The following is a 27,222-nucleotide window of genomic DNA, read 5'->3' on the forward strand; positions in this document are numbered from 1 at the left end:
AATGCCCGAGCCTTCTTGGAGCTGCTCTTCTTGTGAGATGAAGACTTCGAGGATTTTGATGATGAAGACTTTGAAGATTTCTTCTTCTTCTTTGCGTCATCAGAACTGTAATCCTTGTATTTCTTCTTCTTTGATTCCTTATCCCACTGAGGACAATCTTGGATGTAGTGACCAGGTTTCTTGCATTTGTGGCATAGCCTCTTCTTGTAGTCACTGGATGAGGAATCATTGCTCCTTGAGGATTTTCCAAAGCGACCTCGTCTTGAGAACTTCTGAAATTTCTTCACGAGCAGTGCTAATTCCTGGCTTTGTTCTTCAGGGTCACCAAGGCTACTAGCAGAGTCCTCATCTTCAGACTCAGAGACTACCTTGGCCTTCAGAGCACGTGATCTGCCATAGCTCGAACCATAGAGGTCTCTCTTCTCAGCAAGCTGGAACTCATGAGTATTTAGCCTCTCGAGGATATCAGCGGGATCGAGTGACTTGTAATCAGCACGTTCTTGAATCATCAGTGCTAGAGTATCAAATGAAGAATCAAGCGATCTTAGCAATTTCTTCACCACCTCATGGTCGGTGATGTTAGTGGTGCCCAGTGCTTGAAGCTCATTTGAGATGTCAGTGAGGCGATCGAAGGTTTGCTGGACATTTTCATTATTGAGTCTTTTGAAACGGTTGAAGAGATTGCGAAGAACGTCAACACGAGAGTCACGTTGAGTTGAGACTCCTTCATTCACTTTGGACAGCCTATCCCAGATAAGCTTAGCAGTTTCCAAAGCACTCACTCTTCCATACTGTCCTTTGCTCAGGTGACCACATATGATATTCTTCGCTTGAGAATCAAGTTGCTTGAATCTCTTCACATCAGTAGCGTTCAGAGAAGGTGTGATAGAGGGAACACCATTTTCCACAACATACCAGAGATCGTTATCAATTGCCTCAAGATGCATTCGCATCTTATTCTTCCAGTAGGGGTAGTCCGTTCCATCGAAGGTAGGGCACCCTGCAGAGACCTTGGTCATACCTGCGGTCGACATAACTAAAACTCCATACGGTTAAACCAAAATCACACAGAACAAGGGAGTACCTTGCTCTGATACCAATTGAAAGTGCGTTATATCGACTAGAGGGGGGTGAATAGGCGATTTTTATGAATTCTTCACTGAGGAATTTGCTGGTGAGGAAATTCCTAAATGAAGAATTACTAGCAGCGGAATAAGTACTCAAATGTAAACATAACAGAACACAAGCATGGTCATCATAATGGAATGAAGACAAGCACAGAGTACAGAAAACGTAAACACAGGATAACACAAGATGAAGACGGACAGACTGAAGAAATTGAACTGAGGAAATTGAGAAAGTCTTCAGCCAAAGTCCTCAAACAGATACGAACAAGCACACAACAACATAAATGAGGAAATGAAAGAGTTGAGGAAATAGAACCAGTAAGCTTGGTGAAGACAATGATTTGGTAGACCAGTTCCAACTGTTGTCTCAGTTGTACATCTGGTTGGAGCGGCTGGGTATTTAAACTCGAGGACACCCAGTCCCGGACACACAGTCCTCACCGTATTCTCCTTGAGCTAAGGTCACACAGACCTCGCCCAATCACTCGTGGTAAGTCTTCAAGTGACTTCCAGACCTTCACAAACTTGGTCACTCGGCGATCCACAATTCCTCTTGGATGCTCTAGACCTTGACGCCTAACCGTCTGGAAGAAGCACAGTTTTCAAAGGAAACAAGCGTCAGATCCACGCATGATCAATCTCTTCAGTGATGCTCCATCACTTTGGGTTTGTAGGTGTTGGGTTTGGGTTTTCCTCACTTGATGATTTTCGGTCAAAGTCCTTGGAGGATGGGACGCTCACAAATGACAAGTGTAAGTTTCTCTCGGAGCAGCCAACCAGCTAGTGGTTGTAGGGGGCGGCTATTTATAGCCTAGGGAGCAGCCCGACATGATAAGACATAAATGCTCTTGTTTGATATGACCGTTAGGTAGGTAGATATTTTGGGACAGCTGGCGCATAGCACAACAACGGTCGGAATTTTGACTCTCAAATTCCTCAGGGCTATCATGTTCCTCACTGTGTAGGTAATACGCACTGGCGAATTCCTAACTCCTCGGTCAGAACAAATTCCTCAAAGACCAGAAGAACTTCGTCTCTGTCACTGAAGAATATGACTGAACTGTATGAGATTTCCAATGGCTTCACTCGAAGGGATTGGTAGGTGTAGGATTTTGAGTTGAGCATCATATGGAAATTTTTCCTTAGTATTTCCTCGACCCCCTTTAACAGTATGGTGTTTCCTATGACTCAAGAAGGAGAAAATGAAACTATAAAAACAAAAGTCTTCATGCTTCATGTTCCTCGAATGATTGCCAAGTCTTCAAGGTTACACCAATTTCTTCACTTTCAAAGTCTTCAGAAAGTCTTCAGAAATCCAAAGTCTTCAGTCGAAGAACTTCATTTTTAGGGGTCGACTTTCTCTATAAATATCAAACTCCCCATAGACTTATAGACCTGTGTACACTCACAAACGCATCAGTCCCTTAACCTATAAGTCTTCAATACACCAAAATCACTAAGGGGCACTAGATGCACTTACAAGGATCACTACTTCCTAAAGTTGAAACTCTTCCAAACCCAGTTTCATCAATATAATCATCATAAATAGGAGGCATGCTTTCATCATAATAAATATTCTCATCAAAACTTGGGGGACTAAACATATCATGTTTATCAAACATAGCTTCCCCAGGCTTGTAGCTTTGCATATCAATAGCATCATGGATATTCAAGGAATTCATACTAACAACATTGAAATCATGCTCATCACACAAAGATTTAGTGCCAAACATTCTATAGATTTCTTCTTCTAGCACTTGATCACAATTTTCCTTTTCATCATACTCATGAAAGATATTAAAAAGATGAAGCGTATGAGGCAAACTCAATTCCAATATTTTTTAGTTTTGTTTTATAGACTAAACTAGTGATAAACCAAGAAACAAAAAGATTTGATTGCAAGATCTAAAGATATACCTTCAAGCACTCACCTCCCCGGCAACGGCACTAGAAAAGAGCTTAGTTGACGGGGTGTGAGTGCCGCTTACCTAGTCTCCCTGGCAACGGCGCCAGAAAAGAGCTTGATGTCTACTACACAACCTTCTTCTTGTAGACGTTGTTGGGCCTGCAAGTGCATAGGTTTGTAGGACAGTAGCAAATTTCCCTCAAGTGGATGACCTAAGGTTTATCAATACGTGGGAGGCGTAGGATGAAGATGGTCTCTCTCTAGCAACCCTACAACCAAATAACAAAGAGTCTCTTGTGTCTCCAACACACCCAATACAATGGTAAATTGTATAGGTGCACTAGTTCGGCGAAGAGATGGTGATACAAGTGCAACATGGATGGTAGATATAGGTTTTTGTAATTTGAAATAACAAAAACAGCAAGGTTGCTAATGATAAAAGTGAGCGTAAACGGTATTGCAATGATAGGAAACAAGGCATAGGGTTCATAGTTTCACTAGTGCAAGTTCTCTCAACAATAATAACATAGATAGATCATATAACAATCCCTCAACATGCAACAAAGAGTCACTCCAAAGCCACTAATAGCGGAGAACAAACGAAGAGATTATGGTAGGGTACGAAGCCACCTCAAAGTTATTCTTTCGGATCAATCTATTCAAGAGTTCATACTAGAATAACACCTTAAGACACAAATCAACCAAAACCCTAATGTCACCTAGATACTCCATTGTCACCTCAAGTATTTGTGGGCATGATTATACGATATGCATCACACAATCTCAAATTCATCTATCCAACCAACACAAAGTACTTCAAAGAGTGCCCAAAGTTTCTACCGGAGAGTCAAGACGAAAACGTGTACCAACCCCTATGCATAGGTTCATGGGCGGAACCCGCAAGTTGATCACCAAAACATACATCAAGTGGATCACGTGATATCCCATTGTCACCACAGATAAACACGGCAAGACATACATCAAGTGTTCTCAAATCATTAAAGACTCAATCCGATAAGATAACTTCAAGAGGAAAACTCAATTCATCACAAGAGAGTAGAGGGGGGGAGAAACATCATAAGATCCAACTATAATAGCAAAGCTCGCGATACATCAAGATCGTGCCATAGAGAGAACACGAGAGAGAGAGAGAGAGAGAGAGAGAGAGAGAGAGAGAGATCAAACACATAGCTACTGGTACATACCCTCAGCCCCGAGGGTGAACTACTCCCTCCTCGTCATGGAGAGCACCGAGATGATGAAGATGGCCACCGGTGAGGGATCCCTCCCTCCGGCAGGGTGCCGAAACGGGCTCCCGAGAGGTTATTGGTGGCTACAGAGGCTTGCGGCGGTGGAACTCCCGATCTATCTTCGTCTTCGATGTTTTTAGGGTACGTGGACTTATATAGGCGAAAGAAGTCGGTCGGGGGAGCCTCGAGGGGCCAAGCAGACAGGGGGGCACCTAGGGGGTGGGCGCGCCCTCCTATCTCCTGGCTTCCTCGAGCCTTCCCTGGCTTGAACTCCAAGTCTCCCGGATCATATCCGTTCCAAAAATCACGCTCCCGAAGGTTTCATTCCGTTTGGACTCCGTTTGATATTCCTTTTCTTTGAAATACTGAAATAGGCAATAAAACAACAATATGGGTTGGGCCTCCGGTTAATAGGTTAGTCCCAAAAGTAATATAAAAGTGTATAATAAAGCCCATAATCATTCAAAACAGATAATAAAGCAGCATGAATGCTTCATAAATTATAGATACGTTGGAGACGTATCATGTATCTTCTTTAATAAGAACTAAAACTCTCCTTAAATCACGCATAAAAATCCTTTCTTCTTCAGTGAGAATTGGAGCTCTCCTTAAATCATGCAAAAGAATTAGGCATGATACTACAATAGGATGAAACTCTCTTATGTCCCGCAAAAACAATTGGGCATGATTCTGCGGTGGAAGTAATTAGGGCGAGTAGGAGAAAAGCAGACGCCATTAGACGGATGAGAGTAGCAGGATGGAACCGTGAGCGTGTAGGATGTGGATCGGAGGGCGATCGATGCATTAGGTCATTTGCAAAAGTGATTTGATGTGCCACATACAATTAATCGAATATAGGGGCATCCAACGGCAACCCGTAAATTTCCTCCGGCCATCCAACGCTGGCCGCATACATTTCAACCCACATTTACTAACCGAATGAAATTCATGTAAACCGGCCAATATACATCACAGTTCGGATAGGAAATAGCACAAATCATCCATACTACATAGCATGCAACTTAAGTCTAGTACAACAATGTCTCAAATTTGACTAGATTAACTGGATGTCCAACAAGTTTTCCATCAACGGATCATGTCATCCCACACATACTCCCCATTCAGCTTCATCCAATAGTGTGTGTACATAAATGGTCGTCCCTCGGTCCTGTGGTACATCATGGCAACACGTGCAAGCTACATAATGTGTAGATCAACATTGAGTGAATGAATCAATCAACAAGTTGAGCAAGAGGAAGCAAACTTACGATCTTGTCCCCTACCACGTGCAATGGCCACCTTGCCTCCAGCTGATGAACCACATTACAAAACTTCGTGACGCTGGCCCGATAGCGTACATGTGATACAATAGCAACCTCACATTCGTTCTTGAATGATGTGTATGTTGTAGGGCGCAATATGCTTTTGTGCATGAAATGATTAATATACTTGCAGCCAGAAGGTCTCCCCTGCCCCTGCCTATGAAATTTGTGGATACGACCAACCACGCACGGCACAACAACTCATCCTCCATGGTCGAGAAGCTCGGCATCCTTCATACTATAAAAAACGACATAGGCTTGAAAATAAGCTCAATGGCATTTGACCGAACACCTGCCAGACATGGTGTTGGCCATGGAGGTCGTCGGCAGGGGGCAGAGTGTACCTGGGTACAAATGGATCCCACGTAGACAGTCGCATTGTAAAAGCGAGCGGCCACGTCGGTGCTACTTGTGGACATCCGACAATGTCTCTGTGGTGGACGGAGACATACAACGGCGGTGGCAAAGGTGGAGAAGGGGCGTGGTGCAAGAAAATGGGACCAGGACAGGGGGTAATTGGGTGTGCAAGGGGTGTCGGGGTCCTACATGGCTGCTCTCAGAACTCCCGCAAACCCCCCTCCCACTTTCTCTCTTATTTGCGGGAGAAAATGTGTGTGGACTGCCCTGCGGATCGATATAGGACCGTGTTGGATGGTCTTTGCGATTGGACAGGATGGTCCGTGTTAGAATAAATCCGAGGCATACCATCGATCATCCGAGGACCAATGAATCACACGAGCATGACACCGAGATTTGTTAATGAGGTTCACCATCATGGCTACATCCCCGGGGCATGACTACGGGCGCTCCTCCCAGTGACACCGTCATAATACCGGACTCCGGCCGCCCGGGCGCCAGCACACGCCGCCGGCTCCCCCGCGTGCTTGTGCTATTATGTTGGCATATGTTCCATCGCGTGTCTATCGCCACTATATATGAGAGGCCTAGGACACAAGTGTCCTGTTAGGACACGACTCCATATCCTATCTAAACACAATACTATGCAGAGTCCAATTGTAGCTTATCTTACACAATATTCGACACAACTCTAACAAACTCCACCTTGGTGAATATTCTCCACCACCCTGAATTCGTCAATGCATCAAACTTTCATCTACATTGGACTTGAGTTTATCCCATGAGCATCGCTGCTACTCCAAAGACTCCATATGACTCCACCTGCACTTCTTTTCTTGACCACAGCCAACAGTCGAGCAAAATTAAGTTCCTTGTTACTCTAGTTTGTGCTCTCAACTTTCAGAGTATCCTTCCAATGCCATCACACACTGATCACTGACCTACATGAAAGTGAACAAGTCACATATTGGGTGTCACACATAAGAGTTATCTGAACTCAATGTCACAACTCCTTTCTGGACCGACCCTCTGAAACTTGAAGGAATTTCACCGTTTCTTGTAGTCACCCCGAGTCAAATTCGCAGTGGTCTCACCACATGTATGACCACCAGAGTCCTGGCCCGTCTCCATGTCCCATGCATACCACACGCCTCGTCGCTATTACGGCGTCGAGCCTCCGCTGTCCCGGTCGAGTCTCAAGGGTCGCGAACCCACACCACTCAACCCCCACTACAGAGTACCACCGATCATCACCGACCGATGACGAGTTTCATGCTTCCATTAGACCACTGGGCTCCAGTCTGAACAACGTGTCCCTCGCTTTTTCTCGCTGAATAGGCTTCGACCCTCTGTCGACTTAAGTCGTAGCCCCTCAATCAGCACTGAGTGAAGTCTTCCAGACTCCAGCTCCACCTTCAACATGACTCCATGGTAGATGATCAGTCCAAACATGCGCCTCATCGACTTCAAGCTCCATGTATACACCACGTTGAATCAATCCCGTGCCATAGTTTTGTCGAAGCCACACAAGCCCTCGGGCTGCGCCACGTGTTTTCACGCCCAGAAGTCGGTCACCATCAGCATCACGCTCATATGTTGCTGTCACTGATCCCACCACCGTGTTCTGTTCTAACCGACTTACATCGATCCATCCGACTATCTAGTCCGACCCAGCCGGACTTATCCGACTGCACGACATGCTCCAAACTCCACGAGCCTTATACACATGTCGTTATCCTTGCCACGCACACCACAGACCATCAGGCTACCATCCAAGTACTCGACGTGTTTGAAGAAACGAAGCCAGCCTACCTCTCATAAGCCTTCCCGTGCACTCCAACATAGAGATCAAAGGAAAATTTCCAAACTCCACCACGTGCATATGTTGCCTTGCTCTTCATCTAGATGGAAAACACCAGTCCGTCATGTAGCTTTTTTCCAAACAAATCTCCGGCCTGTACAACACCCAGCTCATCGAGACCTCCTCTCCGATGCCTTATGCGCCTGTTCGCTTAGCGGGCGCTCGCGCGCAGCCTCAAATGGGCCGGCCCAGCTAGCACGCTCTCTTCCTTTCTTCGCTTCGATCGCTCGCTCACTTTTCCTTCATTCGTTTTTTGTTTTTTGGTTGTTCGTCCTTTCGTTCACAAAACTGAAAACACATGAATCTGAAATTTACGATCCTAAAAACAGTTCACAAATTTCCAAAAGTTCATCAATTTTGAACACAAAAAAAGAGAAAAGTTCATCAGATTTTTAAAAAAGTTCAACGGATTTTTGAAAAATTTCATCGAATTTGAAAAAAAGCTCATCAAATTTGAAAAAGTTTGTCAGATTTGAAAAAAAATTCATCGAATTTGAACAAAAGTACAACGAATTTGGAAAAAAGTTCATCGGATTTGAAAAAAGTTCATCGAACTTGAAAAAAACAGTTCACCCAATTTTGGAAAAGTTCGTGAAAGTTGAATTTTTTTTCGTGAAATCCAGTGAACTTTTTTCGTCGAATTAGAAAAAGAACAAAAGGAAAGAAGAAAAGAGTTAAGAAAATGTACTTGATCGTAGAATGGCGTGTGGCGCGGTGGTTATCGCGTGGCACACTTAACAGCTATGGCGCGGGTTCGAATCCTCGTCCCCGCACTTGATTTTTTGCATCAGTTTAGAAAAAAAAGGGAATGTGGGCTGGCCCGTTGCGCATGGGGGTGTGCGTCCTGTAAGGTTAACGCTGTATTCATACCTCAAAAAAAAAAGGTTAACGCTGTATTCGGCGCTGAGGGCGCCAAATAGGATCCAGCCAGCTCATCCATGCTCAGCCGACCACGCGCACGGGCCTCCGCTTTCCAGCTCCGCCAGCGCACCATGGGCCTTGCCTGTCATGGGCCGCCAGACGCCAGCAATACACGTACGCCTACGGTCGGACGCTCGCCGGATCGATCCGATCGCTGCACGTCCAGCCTGCCGCTGCCATGGGACACGCGCCTTCCGCTGATCGGACGCCTGCTGTAACTTGCCGTTCTCGCCATTGATTGCATCTCCTTACAAAAATTCCGATCGCATCAAGAGTTTCTTTGATTTGCTGCTAACCCTGCGATTGCCCTGATCGAAACACGGGAACACCACGTGACAACCGATCCGTTCCATCGCTGCCTCTTGCACCGCAATTTAACTCAACAGTCTTTTTGCAAACAACGATGCTACACACACGACGATATTGGATGATCACCGAACGATGCTACACATCAAACCGTCCATGCGTTAGAGCAAACGTAGCTAGCACCGTTCATTCTCGCATCGTGCGGAGTTCGGCCGGGCAATGTCGTCCATGTAGTAGTTTCGTTTCGCAAAGCACTTCGTCTATATCAACGGATGCACTGCCTCATCGAACCTTGCTCATGATACTACCTGTTAGAATAGATCTAAGGCATACCATCGATCATCCGAGGATCAAGCAATCACACGACCACAACACCGAGATTTGTTAACGAGGTTCACCATCATGGCTACATCCCCAGGGCGTGACTACGGACGCTCCTCCCCGTGACACCGTCACAATACCGCATCCCGACCGCCCGGGCGCCGGTACACGCCGCCGGCTCCCCCGTGTGCTTGTGCCATTATGTTGACATCAGTGGCAGCCCCAGGAATTTGCTACTGGGTACACTGATGTCAAATTTGTTATTTTTGTATCTCAAAAAACATTTCAAATTTTAAATCCAAAATTTTGTGACATTATACATTGATGTTGTGTTAACATGCTAGAATTTTTTTTGATTTAAAAAAAATATTCTATGGCATCCGGTGCACCAATAGCACCACAAGTGCGGGTGCACCGGATACTTTCCCGCCATAGGTGCTAGTTTGGGCTGGACTCAGTGGGCCAAGTTTTAGCGTATAAACATATATACTAAAAAGATTTGGGGCCAAAATCTTGGGTATTCCAGGGAATTCCCAGGAAGACTCCAGCGCCGCCACGGGTTGATATAGGTTACATCGTGTGTCTACCGTCACTATATATGAGATGCCTAGGATACAAGTGTCCTGTTAGAACACGACTCCATATCTTATCTAAACACAATATTACTCAGAGTCCAATTGTAACTTATGTTGTACACAATATTCGACACAACTCTAACAGTCTGGACGTATGCAGACAAGGGTGGACATTGGAGATGGCCTAAAATACATGGCATTCATCAATACGTGCATGTCTTGGGGACCCCAATACAACGCGACGAGAACAGGACGATCAACTAGCTACGTACACGAGGGCGAGCAGGAGGGCTGCAGGAGCCGTGCGCCGGCGGCCGGCCTGCTACACGTCAGCTCCACACACCGGAGCCAAGGGCTCGTTGGGAGGCTCGCAGAGGGGCATTCCAATGGCGTCACTCTCGGCGACTCGGCGTGGTCTGCTTGGACGTACGAGAGGCCACGCTCTCCGCAGTAGCTTGTAGGCGGTGTGGCGACGCGATCATGCCTAAAGCCTAGATTCCAGCGTGTGAGGCAGTTATAAGCTTGGGTAAGCAAAAGCAAACACAACAGCTGTTGTCTTCTCCAGCCTTCCATTTCATAACAATCCATCGATCTATCCTTCTGCCTGCTGTGAATGGGATGGATGCGGGAGCCGGCCATCTAATGCCGTCCACATATATTTCAAACAACGATTCAACTAATCGGACAAAATTCATACAAACACGTCGAATCTTCATATAAACCGGATGAGATTCATGTAAATATGACGGATTTTCATTACATTTCAAACATTTAAAGAAAAAAAATGGTTCGACCCTAAACCTATCCTATAGCGTCAGTTGTCGTCCATTTCCTTTCTATTCTGCATCGGCGGCCACGTCCTTCATCTGCCGTCTCCATGAACGGCGGCGGAGTTCAAGACTCGTGAAGTGAAGGTGCGGTCTCCGGCAAGGAAGAGCAGAACATGGGAGGTGGACTAACCCACTTGAGACAGAATGCCCTGCCGCCTCCCATGCCCTACTCATCCTCGGAGAAGTCCGCAACATGTACGTCACGGTCGCCGGTGGACGTGCGGTCGATAATGAACGTGGATGAATCATCACTCTCCACCTGCCACGTGCGCCCCCAAAACTTGGACGGCGGCTCGTAGGACACGCAGCTGGCGGCCGCGTCCGGCTTCCCTAGCTCTAGTTGCAAGCGACGCGTGCAGCATCATAGAGCACCCGTTGCTCTGCAATGAAGTTCGGGCTTGCCTCGGCCATCACGACCACGGCCGCCTCACTTGTGTGCTCGTCATAGATTTGGCCCTCCACCAGCCGGTGCTGCTCGAGGAGAAAAAGTTACACCTTTGCTCCTCCTGCGCCTGCCGAAACGCCGACATAGGAGCCCACGTAGGCTGCTCCTCGAAGGCCTTGGTGGCGGCGTAGTGCGCCCACGACTGCTCCATGATCAGGCCGGCATGCACCGGCGCGGGGTCCGGTGTTGTATCGTTGTCGGAAATCTCGTGCGAGCCCACCAGGCACGACGGGACTGCCAGGCGGCTGCAAGGGCAGCCACCTCATGCTTCATCCACTAGTAGAAAAAGGGTCAAATGTGAAGCACACTAGTGTCGGTTTGAATTTTAGCCGACACTAATGTGTATATTAGTGCCGGTTCGTGGCGGCGATCAATAGCACCGGTTCGTGGCGAACCTTTAGTACCGGTTCATTCCACGAACCGGTACTAAAGAGGCTGTGTCAACCTGCGGTCAGGCTATGGCCCCACCATCACCATTTAGTGCCGGTTCGTACCACGAACCGGTACTAATGAGGTTATGGCAAGCTGTTTTTAGTCCCACCTCGCTCCCCTAACAAGCCTTTTACCACCTTAAATATGTTATTTCTCAAACTATCACAAGCACTTGGTCTTCATTGAACTCTATGTGTAGAATTTGTGGCCACAATATGAGTCTTCATCGGTTTATAAATCGTTGATGACTCATATTGACAATTCAGATTGTACACACAAAGATCATTGATGATCAAAGTATTTTTGATGTTATAAGATCATATTGACAATTTAGACTGTAAAGAAATATAAGATCATGATCTAAATGCTCTTATATTTTTTGCGTTCAGTATGCACCAACTGCTAGGCGGGAGGAGCTGTTTAGTACCGGTTCGTGGCGAACCTTTAGCACCAGTTCGTGCCACGAACTGGTACTAATGATGTTGTGTCAGGTAAGGGTGGGGCCCCAGGAGCACCTTTAGTACCGGTTCATGGATGAACCAGTACTACAGTTTCTTAGTAAGCTGTTTTTTAGTCCCACCTCGCGAAGAGAGAGGGACTAGGAGCGGTTTATAAGCCATGAGTGTATGATGAAAAAGAGGCTCAATGCTCACGTTGCTTAGCTTCAAGCCTTTAGGAATATGGTAGACTGCACGGAGCTATGCGCAGTGCAGTTTACACTATTTCGAAAGGCTTGAAGCAAATTAACGAGCATTGCACCTCTTTTTTATTTTTAATAACTTATTACAACTCCGGACAAACTAATTGCACGTCGGCATTTCTTTTTTTTAACTTTGGTTATAACTCCAGACTTTGACCATCAAGTTTTGCAGAAAAGAAAAAATAGCAGAAAAAAAACTATAGCTGAAAAGAAAAAAACTATATAAAATGATCGTGAAATTGAAAATCACTACAAAATGAACTCTGAAAATGTTGAATTTTGGCAAACTAGATGAAAAACTACTCAGAAATAAATAGAAGAAAATAAATATAACAGAAAAGAAAAAACTATACAAAAAACTATGCAGAAATAAATAGAAGAAAATAAAGCAGAAAAGAAAAAAAACTACAAAAAAAATTGGGACGCTGCCCTGTGGGCCTGCTAGGCCACGGGCGTGCAATTACAGGCCTTAAAGGCCCAGCAGACTCACAGGGCAGCGCACAGAATTTAGGCCCACAAGCCTGCTATACAGAGGAGTTCAAAGAGGGAGCCGCGGCTGGGTTTATAAACCAGTGCGGCTGCCCTTCGCCCGGCGAGGTGGGACTAAACTTTGGGGTGGCAGCGCGAGGCCTTTAGTACCGGTTGGTGGCTCCAACCGGTACTAAAGATCACCCTTTAGTACCGGTTGGAGCCACCAACCGGTACTAAAGGCCTGCTCTTCCCGCCTCTTGGCCTGGCCAAAGTTGGCCTTTAGTATCGGTTGATGGCTCCAACCGGTACTAAAGGCCCATCCTATATATGTAGCACTTACGAAAATTTCAGTTACATCTCCCCACTTTCGTCTCCAACCTCTCGACATCGCCGCGCGCTGCTCGATCCCGTCGTCGCCGCCCATCGCCTGTCGTCCGTCGTCGTCGTCGCTGTCCCCGCCGCCGCCCATCGTCGTCGTCGTCTCGCGCCGCCGCCCCAAACGCCGCCGCCGTCCGTCGTCATCGCCGCCGTCCCGTACGTCTCTCACACCCGCGCGCCGGCGCCCCCGCCCCATACGCCGCCGCCCCCGCCCCGTACGCCGGCGCCCCCGCTCATACGTACGGGGCGGCGGCGTACACACACATACACACATACACACACTACACACATACACACACACACACACAATTTTTACTTATTTTCTGTTTTCTGTTTTTTAGAAAATTTAATTAGATATTAATTAGCTAGGTATGTGAGATTTGAACTAGTTGAATAATTAATATAACTAGTTTATTTTTAGTAAGAAAATTGTCGAACTAGTTTATTTAGGTATATGAGATTTGAACTAGTTGAATAATTAATATAACTAGTTTATTTTTAGTAAGAAAATTGTCGTATCTGAGATTTGATTATGTAATTAAAATATTATTTGTTAATGAGTTTTTCTGTTTATTTAATGTTTTTATATATTTTGAGTTTATATAAATGTTAGATTTATGTCGAATGTTAGATGAATTAGATAAAAAAGTTAAATATATAGTAATGTCAATTGTTAGAGATGAACATAGTTAGATATATATTTGAATTGGCTAGATATTAATTAATGTTAGATAGTAATAAGTGTTTAATGTTTCACCTAAGTGGGATTAGAACTAGTTTATTTTTAGTAAATGCTTAGTTGAACTAATTGAATTAATATAACTAGTTTATTTTTAGTAAATACTTAGTTGAACTAATTGAATTAATATAACTAGTTTATTTTTAGTAAATGCTTAGTTGAATTAATAGAAGTAGTTGAATTAATTGAATTAGTAAGTGTTTAATGTTTCGCCTAATATGAACATAGGAAATGTCGTCTGACGACGGAAAAAATTTCGGTATGTGCACATACTGTGAAGACGAGCGCGGCCAGTGCGACAGAAATTTCCTTGTTGATGGTAGGCGATTCAGCATCAAGCTGGATGAGACTTTCGAATTCGATACAGTAAGTCACAATGACAAGTCTGTTTTCGTAATTAAGCATGACTTATATATGTTTCATTTGCCTCACTTATAATTTTTAATTTTCACTATTCTACTAGCGCATCCCGTGCCATGCAAGAATTTTTGTCTTGGATAAGATAGGTTTCAAAGATATGGAAACTATGGAGGTAAAGAGAGCTTACCTGAAAACTGAGCATGATGGTTATACTTTCAACGTCAAAGTATACAATGCACACACGTACACTTATTTTGATTGCAAAACTTGGCAAGCACTATGCAAGGCTTATGCATTTGAGCCTGGTATGGTTATCACCTTTGATATTCGTTCGGAAGATGATATTGAAGGTAATAGAGACATATGGGTCGATGTGCAGACGCCTCCAGTTCTACCATTATGTGAGTTCTTCTCAAATATATTTTTGTCTTTGATATTGCTTATTTCAAAAATAACTGACAACTAATTTCTATTGACAGCTTATCTCCATTCAACCAAACATGTCCGGCGCTTGGTAGACAGGACCTTTTATTGTCCCGGAGCTGAACTAAACTGCGAGGAGATAAGTCATTATGTTTCATGGCTTGAGGATCTTCATACTGTCAAGACAAATTTTTTTCCTGCACTTGGAAATGTTAATACTCAAAACGTGCGACCAATAGTGATGGTATTGAACTACGGTCACATCTATTTAGGAATGATGATAAGATATTTACTATTTGTCCTCAGTGCATATTTTGCATACATATTTTTTTTGCTAAACTTTCATTGCTAAGTATATTAATTAAGTACTATACGATGGTCTTCAACAGGGACTCCGATGACAGTTGTGCCTCAGGGGATCGAGACTAAAGGTCAGATGTCAATTGTTAGCTTAAGGCCAAGATATCCTGCATTGCACATGAATGCATTCAGGATTTCTAGAAGCGATGAATGCTTAATGGTGAAAGATTGGAGGAAAATTATTAATGATCGCAGAGAAGTACTAGGGGGCAGCAATGAGAAGCGCAGCCCACGATTAGGAGACAGGTTCATCGGCATGCTCCAGTATGATCAATCAGGAGAGCTATACATGTTCTATGCTATTTTACCAGAAAGAGAGTACCTAGCAGGAGTGATTTAGCTAGTTCTTCATGCTGCTCTTAATTAGTACTTGTCCTTTCATGTCCGTGTTCTTCGTTCTGAACTTAAGTGATTTGCTTTTGTGGTGTTATATATGAACGCTTATAATATCATGACAATCATGTTGAACTCGATGATTGGTTCTACTAGAAATTCTATTTATATATATATATATATATATATATATATATATATATATATATATGCATAACGTTTACAATGTGTAGTATCGTAAAATACCAGCAAACGAAAAAGAATTAAAATGAAAACACAAAATTAAATGAAAAAGAAATCATAAAACTAAAAAACCCCAAACCTTATAGTACCGGTACTAAAGGGCTCCAGGCCCCCGGAGCTGGCTCGTGCCACGTGGTTGCCCTTTAGCACCGGTTCGTGCTGAACCGGTACTAAAGGGGGGGGGGGGGGCTTTAGTGACCACACTTTAGTGCCGGTTATGGAACCGGCACTAAAGAGCCTTACGAACCGGTGCTATTGCCCGGTTCTGCACTAGTGATCTCCGGCGACAGACTATCCCACAAAGTGTTCTCACTCGCGGTCATGGCGGATGTAGAGCAAAGGAGGATGATATGTTGTGGTGTGGAGTTAGCCGGGTGTGGCCACCTTTAAATAGCGGATTCCGGTGAGGCCTAGTGTCCGGGTGCGTCAACGTGCAGCGTCGAAGTTGGTCCTCGGCCGGCAAGCCTGCTCAATATCGGCATATGCACGGACGGGCATTGACGGGCATGGTAGATATATGCCATGTCCCGTACAACAAATGTTGCTCCGGCATTGAATGGGCGCGGACACCGAGGATGCGGTGCGGACGGCTCTCTCAGCGGCGTGATGCTTCAATGTTGACGCTAGTGAGAGATCACGTCCGCTCCGGGCCAGCGTCATTGCATAGTGGTCGCTCTACAGCGGCATGAATGTTGGCAGCTGCCGCCGAGTGAGAACGCACGCGGGCGAGACAGGTGCATTTTGGATGGGCCAGGGCAGTCACGAGTGGGCGTGACAGCAGTCCGGACATCCTTGTGTGCATCCGGTTTGCATACCATCGAGCGGATCAACACAGTACCATGTTGGATGGCGGAACACATCCGGATGCGGACGGTTTAAGAGTCCGTGTTGTCGAAGATGCCCTTACCTGGCACTGTAGATAAGGTGCATGTTCGCATAAACGAGTGATCCCGCCACACCAATCGATCTTCATACAAATTCGTCCAACTCGGTCTAAATTTGGAAATCTATTTTCGAGCGGATGCATGCCTCTCAATTTTTTTTTTCTCTTTTTTGATGAGAAATGTGTGGTCATCTTTGCACTGACGGTACAGCAAGAACAACAAATTTCTTCTTGTGTATGTTGTAGAAAATGAAAAGGGAGACATCGGCTCGCCCACCAGAGGACATAGTACGTCTGTACGTGTGTGACAGGGTACAAGGCCACGAGCGCATGTATAAGGATCGGGATCAGATTTCTCAACCTAGACTCGAAGGTCTACGGTGAGCGTCGCCGTATAATACTAGTACATCTTTTCGAAAATAATAATAATACTAGTACATGACATGCATGGAACGAGACGTATGCGACTTGCTTCAGTGTGCTCCATATACACACACTCTCTACGTGTGGTTCTGTTCGAGTCTTTGTTTTGTGACCGTATACGATGTATGTGCCTGCATATGATCCGTTCCGAGCCATGTTTGTTTGTGATGACGTAATCCCGTACGTCAACTTTCAACAAAGTCATGCTGTGCTACTCCAAAACCTGCACGATCTTATGCTGTCATGCATGCGGCGGACCTCCGGTACGGCTAACTGTGTGCCTATATCTTCCCTCGTGAAATGCAGTGATTTACTATGCGTAGCGTAGGTGTGGAGATAATCTCACTAATTTGAAATAGTTTCATCTTCAAAATTTGTTTTGTTGCATCTATTTGAAAAGTTATATCTTACAAACAACGGAGTTAGCTTGACCTATTTGAGCTCAGCTTGCTCTAGGCTTGGCTTCGTTCGAGCCTCAAACCAGAAGCTTCAAGCTTGCACTAAAGCTCGTGAGCCTAATGAGCTCTAGCTTGAATATCTCAACAAGGCTTGCTCCGACGCATATTAATGTAGGGCCTCTTTGATTCAAATCACAAGAAGAAGAAAAATAAGTGATCTGAGTGGCATGCTCAATTGAATTCTATAGGATTAACAGGTCACATGAATCCGAACCAGAAAGTGTTTGATGTCATAAAAATAAATAAATAAAGGAATTGTAGAAAGAAGTTGGAATCGATGCTAGATTTTTAATGGAATATAATCCTCTATAACACTAAGCTCCCTAGTTTTAAAGAGCCCACGTTCAATTGAGGTTTTCAATTAGAATTGAGCCACCCGATTTTGACCGGGTCAATAATTTCTCAAAGCTCTCTCATTCAATTTTTTATACTATACATGATGCTTCTTAATTTTTAAGGCCCCATAATTAATTAAGGTATTCAATTTAGAATTGGGCCAGCTGATTTTGACCGGGTCAACACTTTCTCAAGCTCACCCATTCAGACTATATTTCCTAATGTTAAAACTCTTTCATTCAATTGAGGTATTTAATTTTGGAATTGGTTTACGATTTTGACCAGGCCAACGATTTTTCAAATCAATTAGCATCAACTAGTCTATAAAAGCATATCAATCCCACGCACCCTCCCATCAACTCGAAAATGAAGTCCCACCATGATTGTAGCACCAATATAGTACTCCCTCCGTTCCTAAATATTTGTCTTTCTAGACATTTCAAATGACTACTACATACGGATGTATGTAGACATATTTTAGAGTGTAGATTCACTCATTTTGCTCCGTATGTAGTCACTTGTTGAAATGCCTAGAAAGACAAGTATTTAGGAACGGAGGGAGTAGTACATGTGGCCACTGATACGGAAGTTTTTCCACATAAATATATGTTGGTCAGAAGATAACACCGAATCACACCACGAAAGGTCCACCAAATCACAACATTATAAATAAAAATAAAACACACTCTATCATCTCTCCCACCCGCCAAACTAAATATTCCATCAGTTCCAAAATATAAGGGGTATTAGTTTTGTTGAAAGTCAAATTTCTTTAACTTTAAGTAAGTCCAGAGCAAAAATATCGACATTCACAATATTAAACAAAAAAAGAATGGAAATTCATTTGATGATGAATTTATAAATGTTGATTGATATTATGAGTTTTGATATATTTCTCTACAAATTTGAGCAAACAGAAAAGGTTTGACTTTTCGAAAAAAGTAACACACCTTATATTTTAAAATAGAATGATTATTTTCTGAAGAAACCCAACAACACCAACCCTTCTAGTACAAATGATTCTTAGGAAAAATTCCTATAGGATCCAATCCAACGAATCAAACAACCAATGTAGAAAAAAATTCTAAGGATTCTAGTCCTCCAAAAATCTTATAAAATTTGTTTGAATCAAAGGATCCCATAGCTCTTATAATGGACATCAATAGACAACACTCATTGTGGGCATCCAAGATTGCACCAGTGTGAGGACATGATGCATCAATGCACAATGCTTATCACGGGGAGCATGCATAGAGCTGATCAATGATTCACATCGCGTCGTGCGAGGGAGCGTTAGACGAACTTTCTCCCTTTAAAATATTCATTTATAATATTTTCAAGCCAAGCTCAAACTCAGTTGAGCTTTCACTAGTAGAGAAATGGCTAGCCACAACTTTTGTTAGTGGCGAGCCAATTTCAATCAACGCCACCACTACATTTTCCAAATAGTGACGGCATTGGCATATTTGGTACGACATTACTAAGACCATAGTAGTGGCATCTGAAAATTGTTAAACACCAGTTATATGTGGGATCCACAGTTGGTACAATGCGCCATATAGTAGTGACGTGGCATAACCAGAAACATCGACACTATTAGGTTTTCATGTGGCGTGATATGTGTTCATATGCCACCACTATATTATGTTGTGACATTTTTTATGTTAATTTTTATAATTTTGAGTTGGTGGCGCGCTATTGGAGACTCGAAATTATATTATTTCTGTGTTTATTGGAAACTGCCACACCATAGCTATTAGCTTTTGTTTTGAGTCTTTTATTATTTTATTACTTTGATCTTTTATTATTTTTCAGTCTTTTATTATTTTGTGTATTTTGTCCTTTTATTATTTTTTAGTCTGTTATTATTTTGTGTTTTTTTATAATATTATAGTAATTATTTTCAACATTTTTATTACTTTGGATATTTTATTATTTTAAAATTTCATTACTTTCATACTTTTATTATTTTGTATCTTTGTTATTTTCAATTTATTTTTGGCCTAGCCCAACATTTAGTCCCAGGTTCGGCCCAGCCCAATGATGTCAGGTCAAAACATTGGTGGCCATGGCCCCCACCCCCACTCGACGGCTTTCTCTCTTGATCCCCTTTCTCGTCGCCTCCATCTCTGTCGATTACATTGTGCCGCCAGCCGTTGTCGGTCGATTTCAGTTATTTCCAGTGTCCCCCGGTGATGCGGTGCACTTCTAGTCCTCCCCCTCTCTCTGCCATACATCTATACCTCACATGTCACTGTCGTTTCTCTGTAGGGTTTTGGTGACGATGACAATTAGGGTTTCAGCGACAACGATAGTGATGCTAGCAGGTGATGGCAATGGAGAAGTGGGCACACGACAATGATGAACTCACCCCCAATTCTCTATGAGCACCTCATCAGCTCTTATTTTGTGGTAGTTCTTTATTTTTGGCAGTGTCAAAATGAGTTAGGGTTCATGAGTTTGCAGCTCTGCCAATTTTGCACCTATGAATTCTGGTGTAGTAGAATTAGCTTGCCAATTTTGGCAGTTCATAATTTTTGGCAGCTCATAATTAGTTATATGTCCCTGCCATTTTTGGTTGTTCATAATTATCTTGTGTACATTGCCCATGTGTGCCAAACTAGTGTGCCAAACCTTTGAAACTGCCCATGTTTGCCAAATGTGAACTACAATCTGTGTACATTGCCCAAAATGTTACCAAATGAGTGCCACAACTTGTGTTAAAACAACTCTTTTGACACTCCCAGAAGAGTGCCAAAACTTTCAACTAGTTAAGTTTAGCAAAAAAATGTTTGCCAAAGCTTTGACACTGCCAAAACATGGCCAAAACTAGTGTTCAAACAGTGCCAACAACTAGTTCATACTCTAGTGACGTTCGTACTCTAATGGCATTCATACCCTAGTTCTAATAACTAGCTACTGTCAAAACTTAACTAATTCATCCTAGGCATAAGTAGGATTCTTTTAGTTGTACTCTAGTGGCATTCATACTAGTGTCAAAACTGCACTCTAGTGGCATTCATACTAGTGTCAAAACTGAACTAGTTCATACTCTAGTGGCATTCATACTCTATTGGCATAAGTAGGATTCTTTTAGTTGTACTCTAGCGGCATTCATACTAGTGCCAAAACTTAACTAGTTCATACTTTGGTGGCATTCATACTCTATTGGCATAAGTAGGATTCTTTTAGTTGCATTCAATTTCAAATATCAACATTGTAAGCATATGTTGTCATTGCTAACTTTTTATTATTCTGTAGTTGCAGTCGATGAGTACCTACTTGCAACATCATGGTGTATGCCGACGTTGACAGAGACGAAGGGAGCACCAATGAGGTAAGATTACAAAAACATCCATGAGCATTGCAAATACATGCATATATCTAACCATTCATGATGATTGCAAACACACATGCATATCTACTGATTTCAAACATTTGACTTGGTGGGATATGTGCCATCTCCGACACCCATTGAGGAGAGAAGGTATGATGTGGACATGCTCAACCACGAGCTGATAGAGTATCACGAGAGTACAATCAAGGCCCTTAAGGAGGTGAATGTCAGGCTGAAGGAGGATATGGATCAACCGACCAACGAGAAGGCTGACTTCTTCAATAAGATTCTTAAGATGAGGGAGTAGAGGGATCAACTGGCCGAGGAGAGGGATCAACTGAAGAAGGAGAGAAAGCTCCTCAGGGCAGAGAGGAATGAGCTGAAGATGGTGAAAGCACATTTCAAGAAATAGGAAGAGAGCAATAGGAATGTGCTTTCTTCCTATTTTTGAATTGTGGGTTTATGATCTGAATATTCATGAGAAGTAATTGAGTCTTTTCTGAACTCTATTATGCATGATTGTTATAGCTTTGTATTTCTCTCCGATCTGTCGGTTTTGTTTGGTTAACTGGATTGATTTATCTTCAATCAGAGAGGTGCTTTGTGAGGTTCAATCTTGTGGTGTTCTATATCCCAATGACAGAAAGGGACAAGACACATATATGTATTGTTGCCATTAAGGGTAAAACGATGTGGTTTATTCATGTTGATTGAGTTTACTTTGTCTGCATCATGTCATCTTGCTTAAGGCGTTACACTGTTTTATTAACTTAATATCCTAGTTGCATGCTGAATAGCGGTCAATGGGTGTAATAGTAGTAGATGCAGGTAGGAGTCAGTCTACTTGTCTCGGACGTGATGCCTATATACATGATCATTGCCTTGAATATCGTCATAACTATGCGCTTTTCTATCAATTGCCCAACAGTAATTTGTTCACCCACCGTATGTTATGTGTTCGAGAGAGGAGCCTCTAGTGAAAACTATGGCTCTCAGGCTACCTTCATCGTATATAAAAACACAAAAATACCTTTCTGTAATTTTATTACTTTTATTTTGTTTTGTAACTTATCTATCCACCATTGCGAGATTTGATCCTTACAATTAACGAGTTCAAGGGGATTAACAACCCTCTTAACCGCGTCGGGTGCAAGTATTTGCTTTTGTGTGTGCAGGTGCTGTTCACGAGGCTTTGCGTGATTCTCCTATTGGTTTGATAAACCTTGGTTCTCACTAAGGGAAATACTTATCTCTATTGTACTTCATCTCCTATCCTCTTCGGGGGAAATCCCAACGCAGCTCACAAGTAACACCTAAGAACAAGCCTGAATGTCAATTCAGGCTGGCTAGAGGTTTGACATAGTAGTGGTATCCCATCTTGATTCCCAAGTCCATGATAGTGGGAATGAGGGAAACCTGGGCTGGTTCCATAGAGTCAAAACAAAATTGGTGGCCATATTTACAGAGAGTTAATAATGGACCAAGAATTTACCCCCTCTCTATACGAACATAGAACCTCTTTCTTGATCTACATCTGGTAGTAAATGTCAAGATTACCAAGGTGAAAGAAATCTGCTCAGTCCACACACCCCACACTGCTTCTGACATATGCTATTGAAGACGGTGACATCCCACGTCATGTGTCGTTCAAGAATGACCACTCAAGCTAGGCGAGGCCTTAGACAAGGAAATAAAAGCCCTTTCCAAGGGCATTTATTATTGAGGTTCAATTTCTATGAATTAAAGGTATTCAAATCTATAATCGTAGGCCCAAAAGTGTAGAAGGGCCATGCATCCATATATGATTTACGAGAATCATATCATCATTGCATAACTTCTGATGAGTTGGGTTGATTTTTAACCAACTAGGGTTGTCACTGTTACTTTCAGGATAGAGTTATGACTTTATGAGCAGCTTATGCATCAAACCAAGAAAAAAAACATGATCGTGTATTTCGCTACATATCTATTGCAATAAGATACTACTCCCTCCGTTTCTAATTAAAAGATGTTTTAGATATTGCAATATGGACTACATATGGATTAAAATGAGTGAATATACACATTAAAACGTGTCTAGATGCATACAAATCTGAGAAAATAGAGAAAAGCTAAAACATCTTATATTAGGAATGAAGGGAGTATTTTTTTATGAGGTACAAAGCAAGTACCAAGAAGAAAAAAAGTGGCCATCTTTTAAATGAGTTAAGCTGAATGACTTTTCCACAGATCAAGGGAATGGTACGCATATGATACTTGTGACCCGCTGAAACTAGGAAATTGAAACAATTTTCTAACAAAAAAAGGAACATGAACAGATATATCTATCTGGCTAAGAAAGAACCAATAAACGTGCAATGTCAAAAACTCAAGGACAAATCCTTCATAATTTTTTTGAATACTCTAGAATTTTCAATTAACTCACTGATATATACTCTATAATATTTCATTAATCTTGCAATAGAAAATTCGATTAGCTTTAGAGTTGTCTGCCATGATATTTGATGATACTATGAGATAGATATGAACACGTATAGATATTGTAAGAAACTAAAAGAATATTCTTTTCTAAATGATGATTAACTTTTTGTTAAACTTATTTCTACTTCTTCATTAGTGTATAATGATCTACATAATTATTGAACTTTGTCAACTTTTGCAGACTTTATTCAACCCTGAACTCAAGCCTAGGATCAAGCTCAAATGCTAATCTGCGCTAGCTTGAGCTCATATTGAGCTTTTACGAGCTCGAGCTTGTTAGAAAGCTATAATACCAATTTAATTTTGCTTAAGCTTCTACCGATCTTGGTCAAAACGTCAATCGAAATGATCTTAGCCTCGCAACAAGCTCTAATGCAAATTTAGGCTCACTTGAGGTTCTGCTAAGCTCGATCTTATCAACAAGCTCAAATGTCAATTTTAGGCTTGTCAAAGTTTATAGCCAGGCATAACAATTGAATTGCATTTCAGTCTCACTGAAGTTTCAACCAAGCTCAATGAAGCCACTCTTGATTCTAGCCGCAAACTGGAGTACCAGCTTAATCTCGATTGATCCAGTTCAGCGTGATCCTAGCAACAAGCTTGAATGCCCAATCATTACTTGCTTGAGGTCTGCTCATGCTTCTACCAAGCTCACTCTATCAGATCCTACCTCGAGCTCGCGTATTGATTAGAAAAATTGGAGTAGAAAAATTTATGGATGTAATTTATACTGACAATGAAATATGATTTACAGTAAATGGAATATTATACAAAAGACTATAATGAATGTCAGGAACTTGTTCCGTGGAAAGTTATATAGTTATATTTGCACATGTCACATATAGTAATGTTTTAAATGAATATTTATAGTGACGCATTCCCACCATTTTTAACGAAATCCTAAGATTTAAAATGCAATTTTGGCCTAGCTTTATAAGAACGAGCTCATACGTGCATACCTCTAACTAGGTTTCCTGAGAGAACACAATTATGTGGACCGAAAGAGATATACGTTGCACTCTTGTTGAGGACATGTTTGATTCGCATGAATTGCATCCACCCTCAGCTATAAAAGCGTGCACGCACCCAACAAGAGAGCACTCAGAGCACCATAGTCTCAGAGGATTTGAGGCGATATGGCTCATGTACTCACTATCGTCTCCCCAGAAGTTCTGCTCTCACTCCTACTCTGCTTCATCGTACTACGCCGCTACTACTTGGCAAGACGATCAGCGAACAATTGCAGTGATCATGGCCGCCGCCTCCCGCCGTCGCCTCCGAAGCTCCCTCTCATAGGCCACCTGCACCTCGTCAGCCCCGACCCGCACATCTCCCTCGCCGAGCTTTCACGGAAGCACGCCGGCCGCGACGGCCTCATGCTCCTCCGCCTCGGCCAGGTGCCCAACCTCGTCGTCTCCTCCCCGAGCGCCGCCGAGGCCGTCCTGCGCACGCACGACCACGTCTTCGCCTCCCGCCCGCCGTCCATCGTCGCCGACGTCCTCCTCAGCGGCCCCTCCGACGTCGCCCTCGCCCCCTACGGCGAGTACTGGCGGCAGGTCCGCAAGCTCGTCACCACCCACCTGCTGAGCGCCCGGAAGGTGCGCGCGCTCCAGGGCGGCCGCGAGGAGGAGGTGCGCCTTGTGGTGGCCAAGCTCCGGGCGGCCGCGGCCGCGCGCTCCGCCATCGACATGACCGAGCTGCTCGGCGCCTTCACCAACGACGTGGTGTGCCGCGCCGTGTCCGGGAAGTTCTTCAGGGAGGAAGGCAGGAACGAGCTGTTCCGGGAGCTCATCGCCGGGAACGTGGCCGCGATAGGGGGTTTCAACCTGGAGGACTACTTCCCGAGCTTGACCAAGGTCGGTCTGCTCCGGCGAGTGGTGCTGGCCAGGACGTGCACGCTAAAGAAGAGATGGGACGAGTTGCTCGATAAGATCATAGACGACCACGCAACCAAATCACCATGGCTAGTAGGAGGAGTACATCATCAACAACACAATGAGCTAGAGCAACGCCAAGAAGATCAAGACAGAGACTTGGTGGATGTTCTCCTCTCTCTTGAGCACGAATACAATCTCACTAGAGACAACGTCAAGGTCATCTTAATGGTAATTCTCTGAATTTCGTGACACTTAATAGTATTGCCGATTTCCAATTAATCCAACGTTTTCATGTGTGCTAATTAATTGATATTTTTTATGCTTCAAATTCAATCATAATATGAGAACAATTCCATTATGTGTAAACAGGACATGTTTGTAGCTGGCACAGACACGTCATCCATTGTCCTCGAGTTCGCCATGGCTGAGCTCATGCGGAAGTCACACCTCATGGCCAAACTTCAGGCCGAGGTGAGGAGCAAGACACCCAAGAGCCAGAAAACAGTCATGGAGGATGACCTAAGCGGCATGTCATATCTCAAGGCCGTTGTGAAGGAGACGCTCCGGCTACACCCGCCGGCGCCGCTCCTCCTCCCACACCTCTCCATGGCCGAGTGCGACAACGTCAACGGTTACATGGTCCCGGCCGGGACACGCGTCATCATCAACGCGTGGGCTCTCGGAAGAGACACCGAGTCCCGGGGGGAGAAAGCGGAGGAGTTCTGGCCGGAGAGGTTCATGGACGAGGCCAAAGCAGCAGCCGACTTCAAAGGGAGGGATTTCCAGTTCCTGCCGTTTGGAACCGGGCGGAGGATTTGCCCCGGGATGGGCTTCGGGCTGGCCACTGTTGAGGTCATGCTCGCCAACCTTGTCTATTGCTTCGACTGGGAGCTCCCCGACGGGATGCAGGAGGAGGATGTTGACATGGCTGACATGTTTGGGGTGACGATGCGACGGAAGGAGAAACTCGTTCTTGTCCCAAGGATACCACAGGATGCAAACATATAGTGCATGTGCATACTACTCCCTTCGTCCCAAAATAAGTGCAAGACACTTATTTTGGGACGGAGGGAGTATCAGTTAGTAAGAGGCAATGAAAATTTAGACCAACTCAAATATGAGCATTGCCTAGTTATGCTTCCCTCCTACAGAATGTTTATTTAGGAGAGATAAAGACACATGTTGCATTGGACTTCTCAAAAGAAGTGACAATAAAAGGTTTGAGCAAATGTTGAGAATCCTCCAAAACTGGAAGGAAAGAAAGGATTCATATAGTATTTTTAAAGCCAGTCCAACAATCCAAAGGGTACACATAATGGAAATGTACACATAATGAAAGAGAGTAAAATTTTATCAAAGAAAGCTTTCCTATACGAATCCATTCTTGTGAATTTTTTGTAAAGTTCTTTTGTTCGAAACTGGGCCTAAATCTAAGGGCTCCTTTGGATCGTCAAACATGATCTAGTGTTCTGCATTGGAGGCTTAAGTGGGTTTACACTATATAATGTGGATTAACGGCCAGCATTACTAAAGACGCAAACAGACATGAATTAGTTGTGCCAATCCCCGTATATTTAATAAAAGAGAGTAAAATTTTAGCAAAGAAAATACTATGGAGCGCCAATCCCCGTATAAAACCAAAGAAAATAATTGTGCATTTTCCATGAAGGCCTCTGAGGATGTCAAAATGATTAGGGAGGTACATGCATCAGCAAGAGAAAGTAAACAATTTAGAAGTATGTTGCTAGCCAGCATGCCTTGATTTTG

At 43.6% G+C, this 27,222-nt stretch overlaps 1 protein-coding gene across 1 annotated transcript; it reads left to right on the top strand.

The window, feature by feature from the left end:
• Window positions 1-24,693: 24,693 nt before the first annotated feature.
• Window positions 24,694-26,684, top strand: LOC123117452 (indole-2-monooxygenase). Its single transcript, XM_044538202.1, has 2 exons — window positions 24,694-25,683; window positions 25,825-26,684. Exons 1-2 carry the CDS (start codon window positions 24,715-24,717, stop codon window positions 26,461-26,463), a joined length of 1,608 nt encoding a protein of 535 aa, XP_044394137.1. The 5' UTR covers window positions 24,694-24,714; the 3' UTR covers window positions 26,464-26,684.
• Window positions 26,685-27,222: the final 538 nt, after the last annotated feature.

Source organism: Triticum aestivum, chromosome 5B (assembly GCF_018294505.1).
Source record: "Triticum aestivum cultivar Chinese Spring chromosome 5B, IWGSC CS RefSeq v2.1, whole genome shotgun sequence".
NCBI lineage: Eukaryota > Viridiplantae > Streptophyta > Magnoliopsida > Poales > Poaceae > Triticum > Triticum aestivum.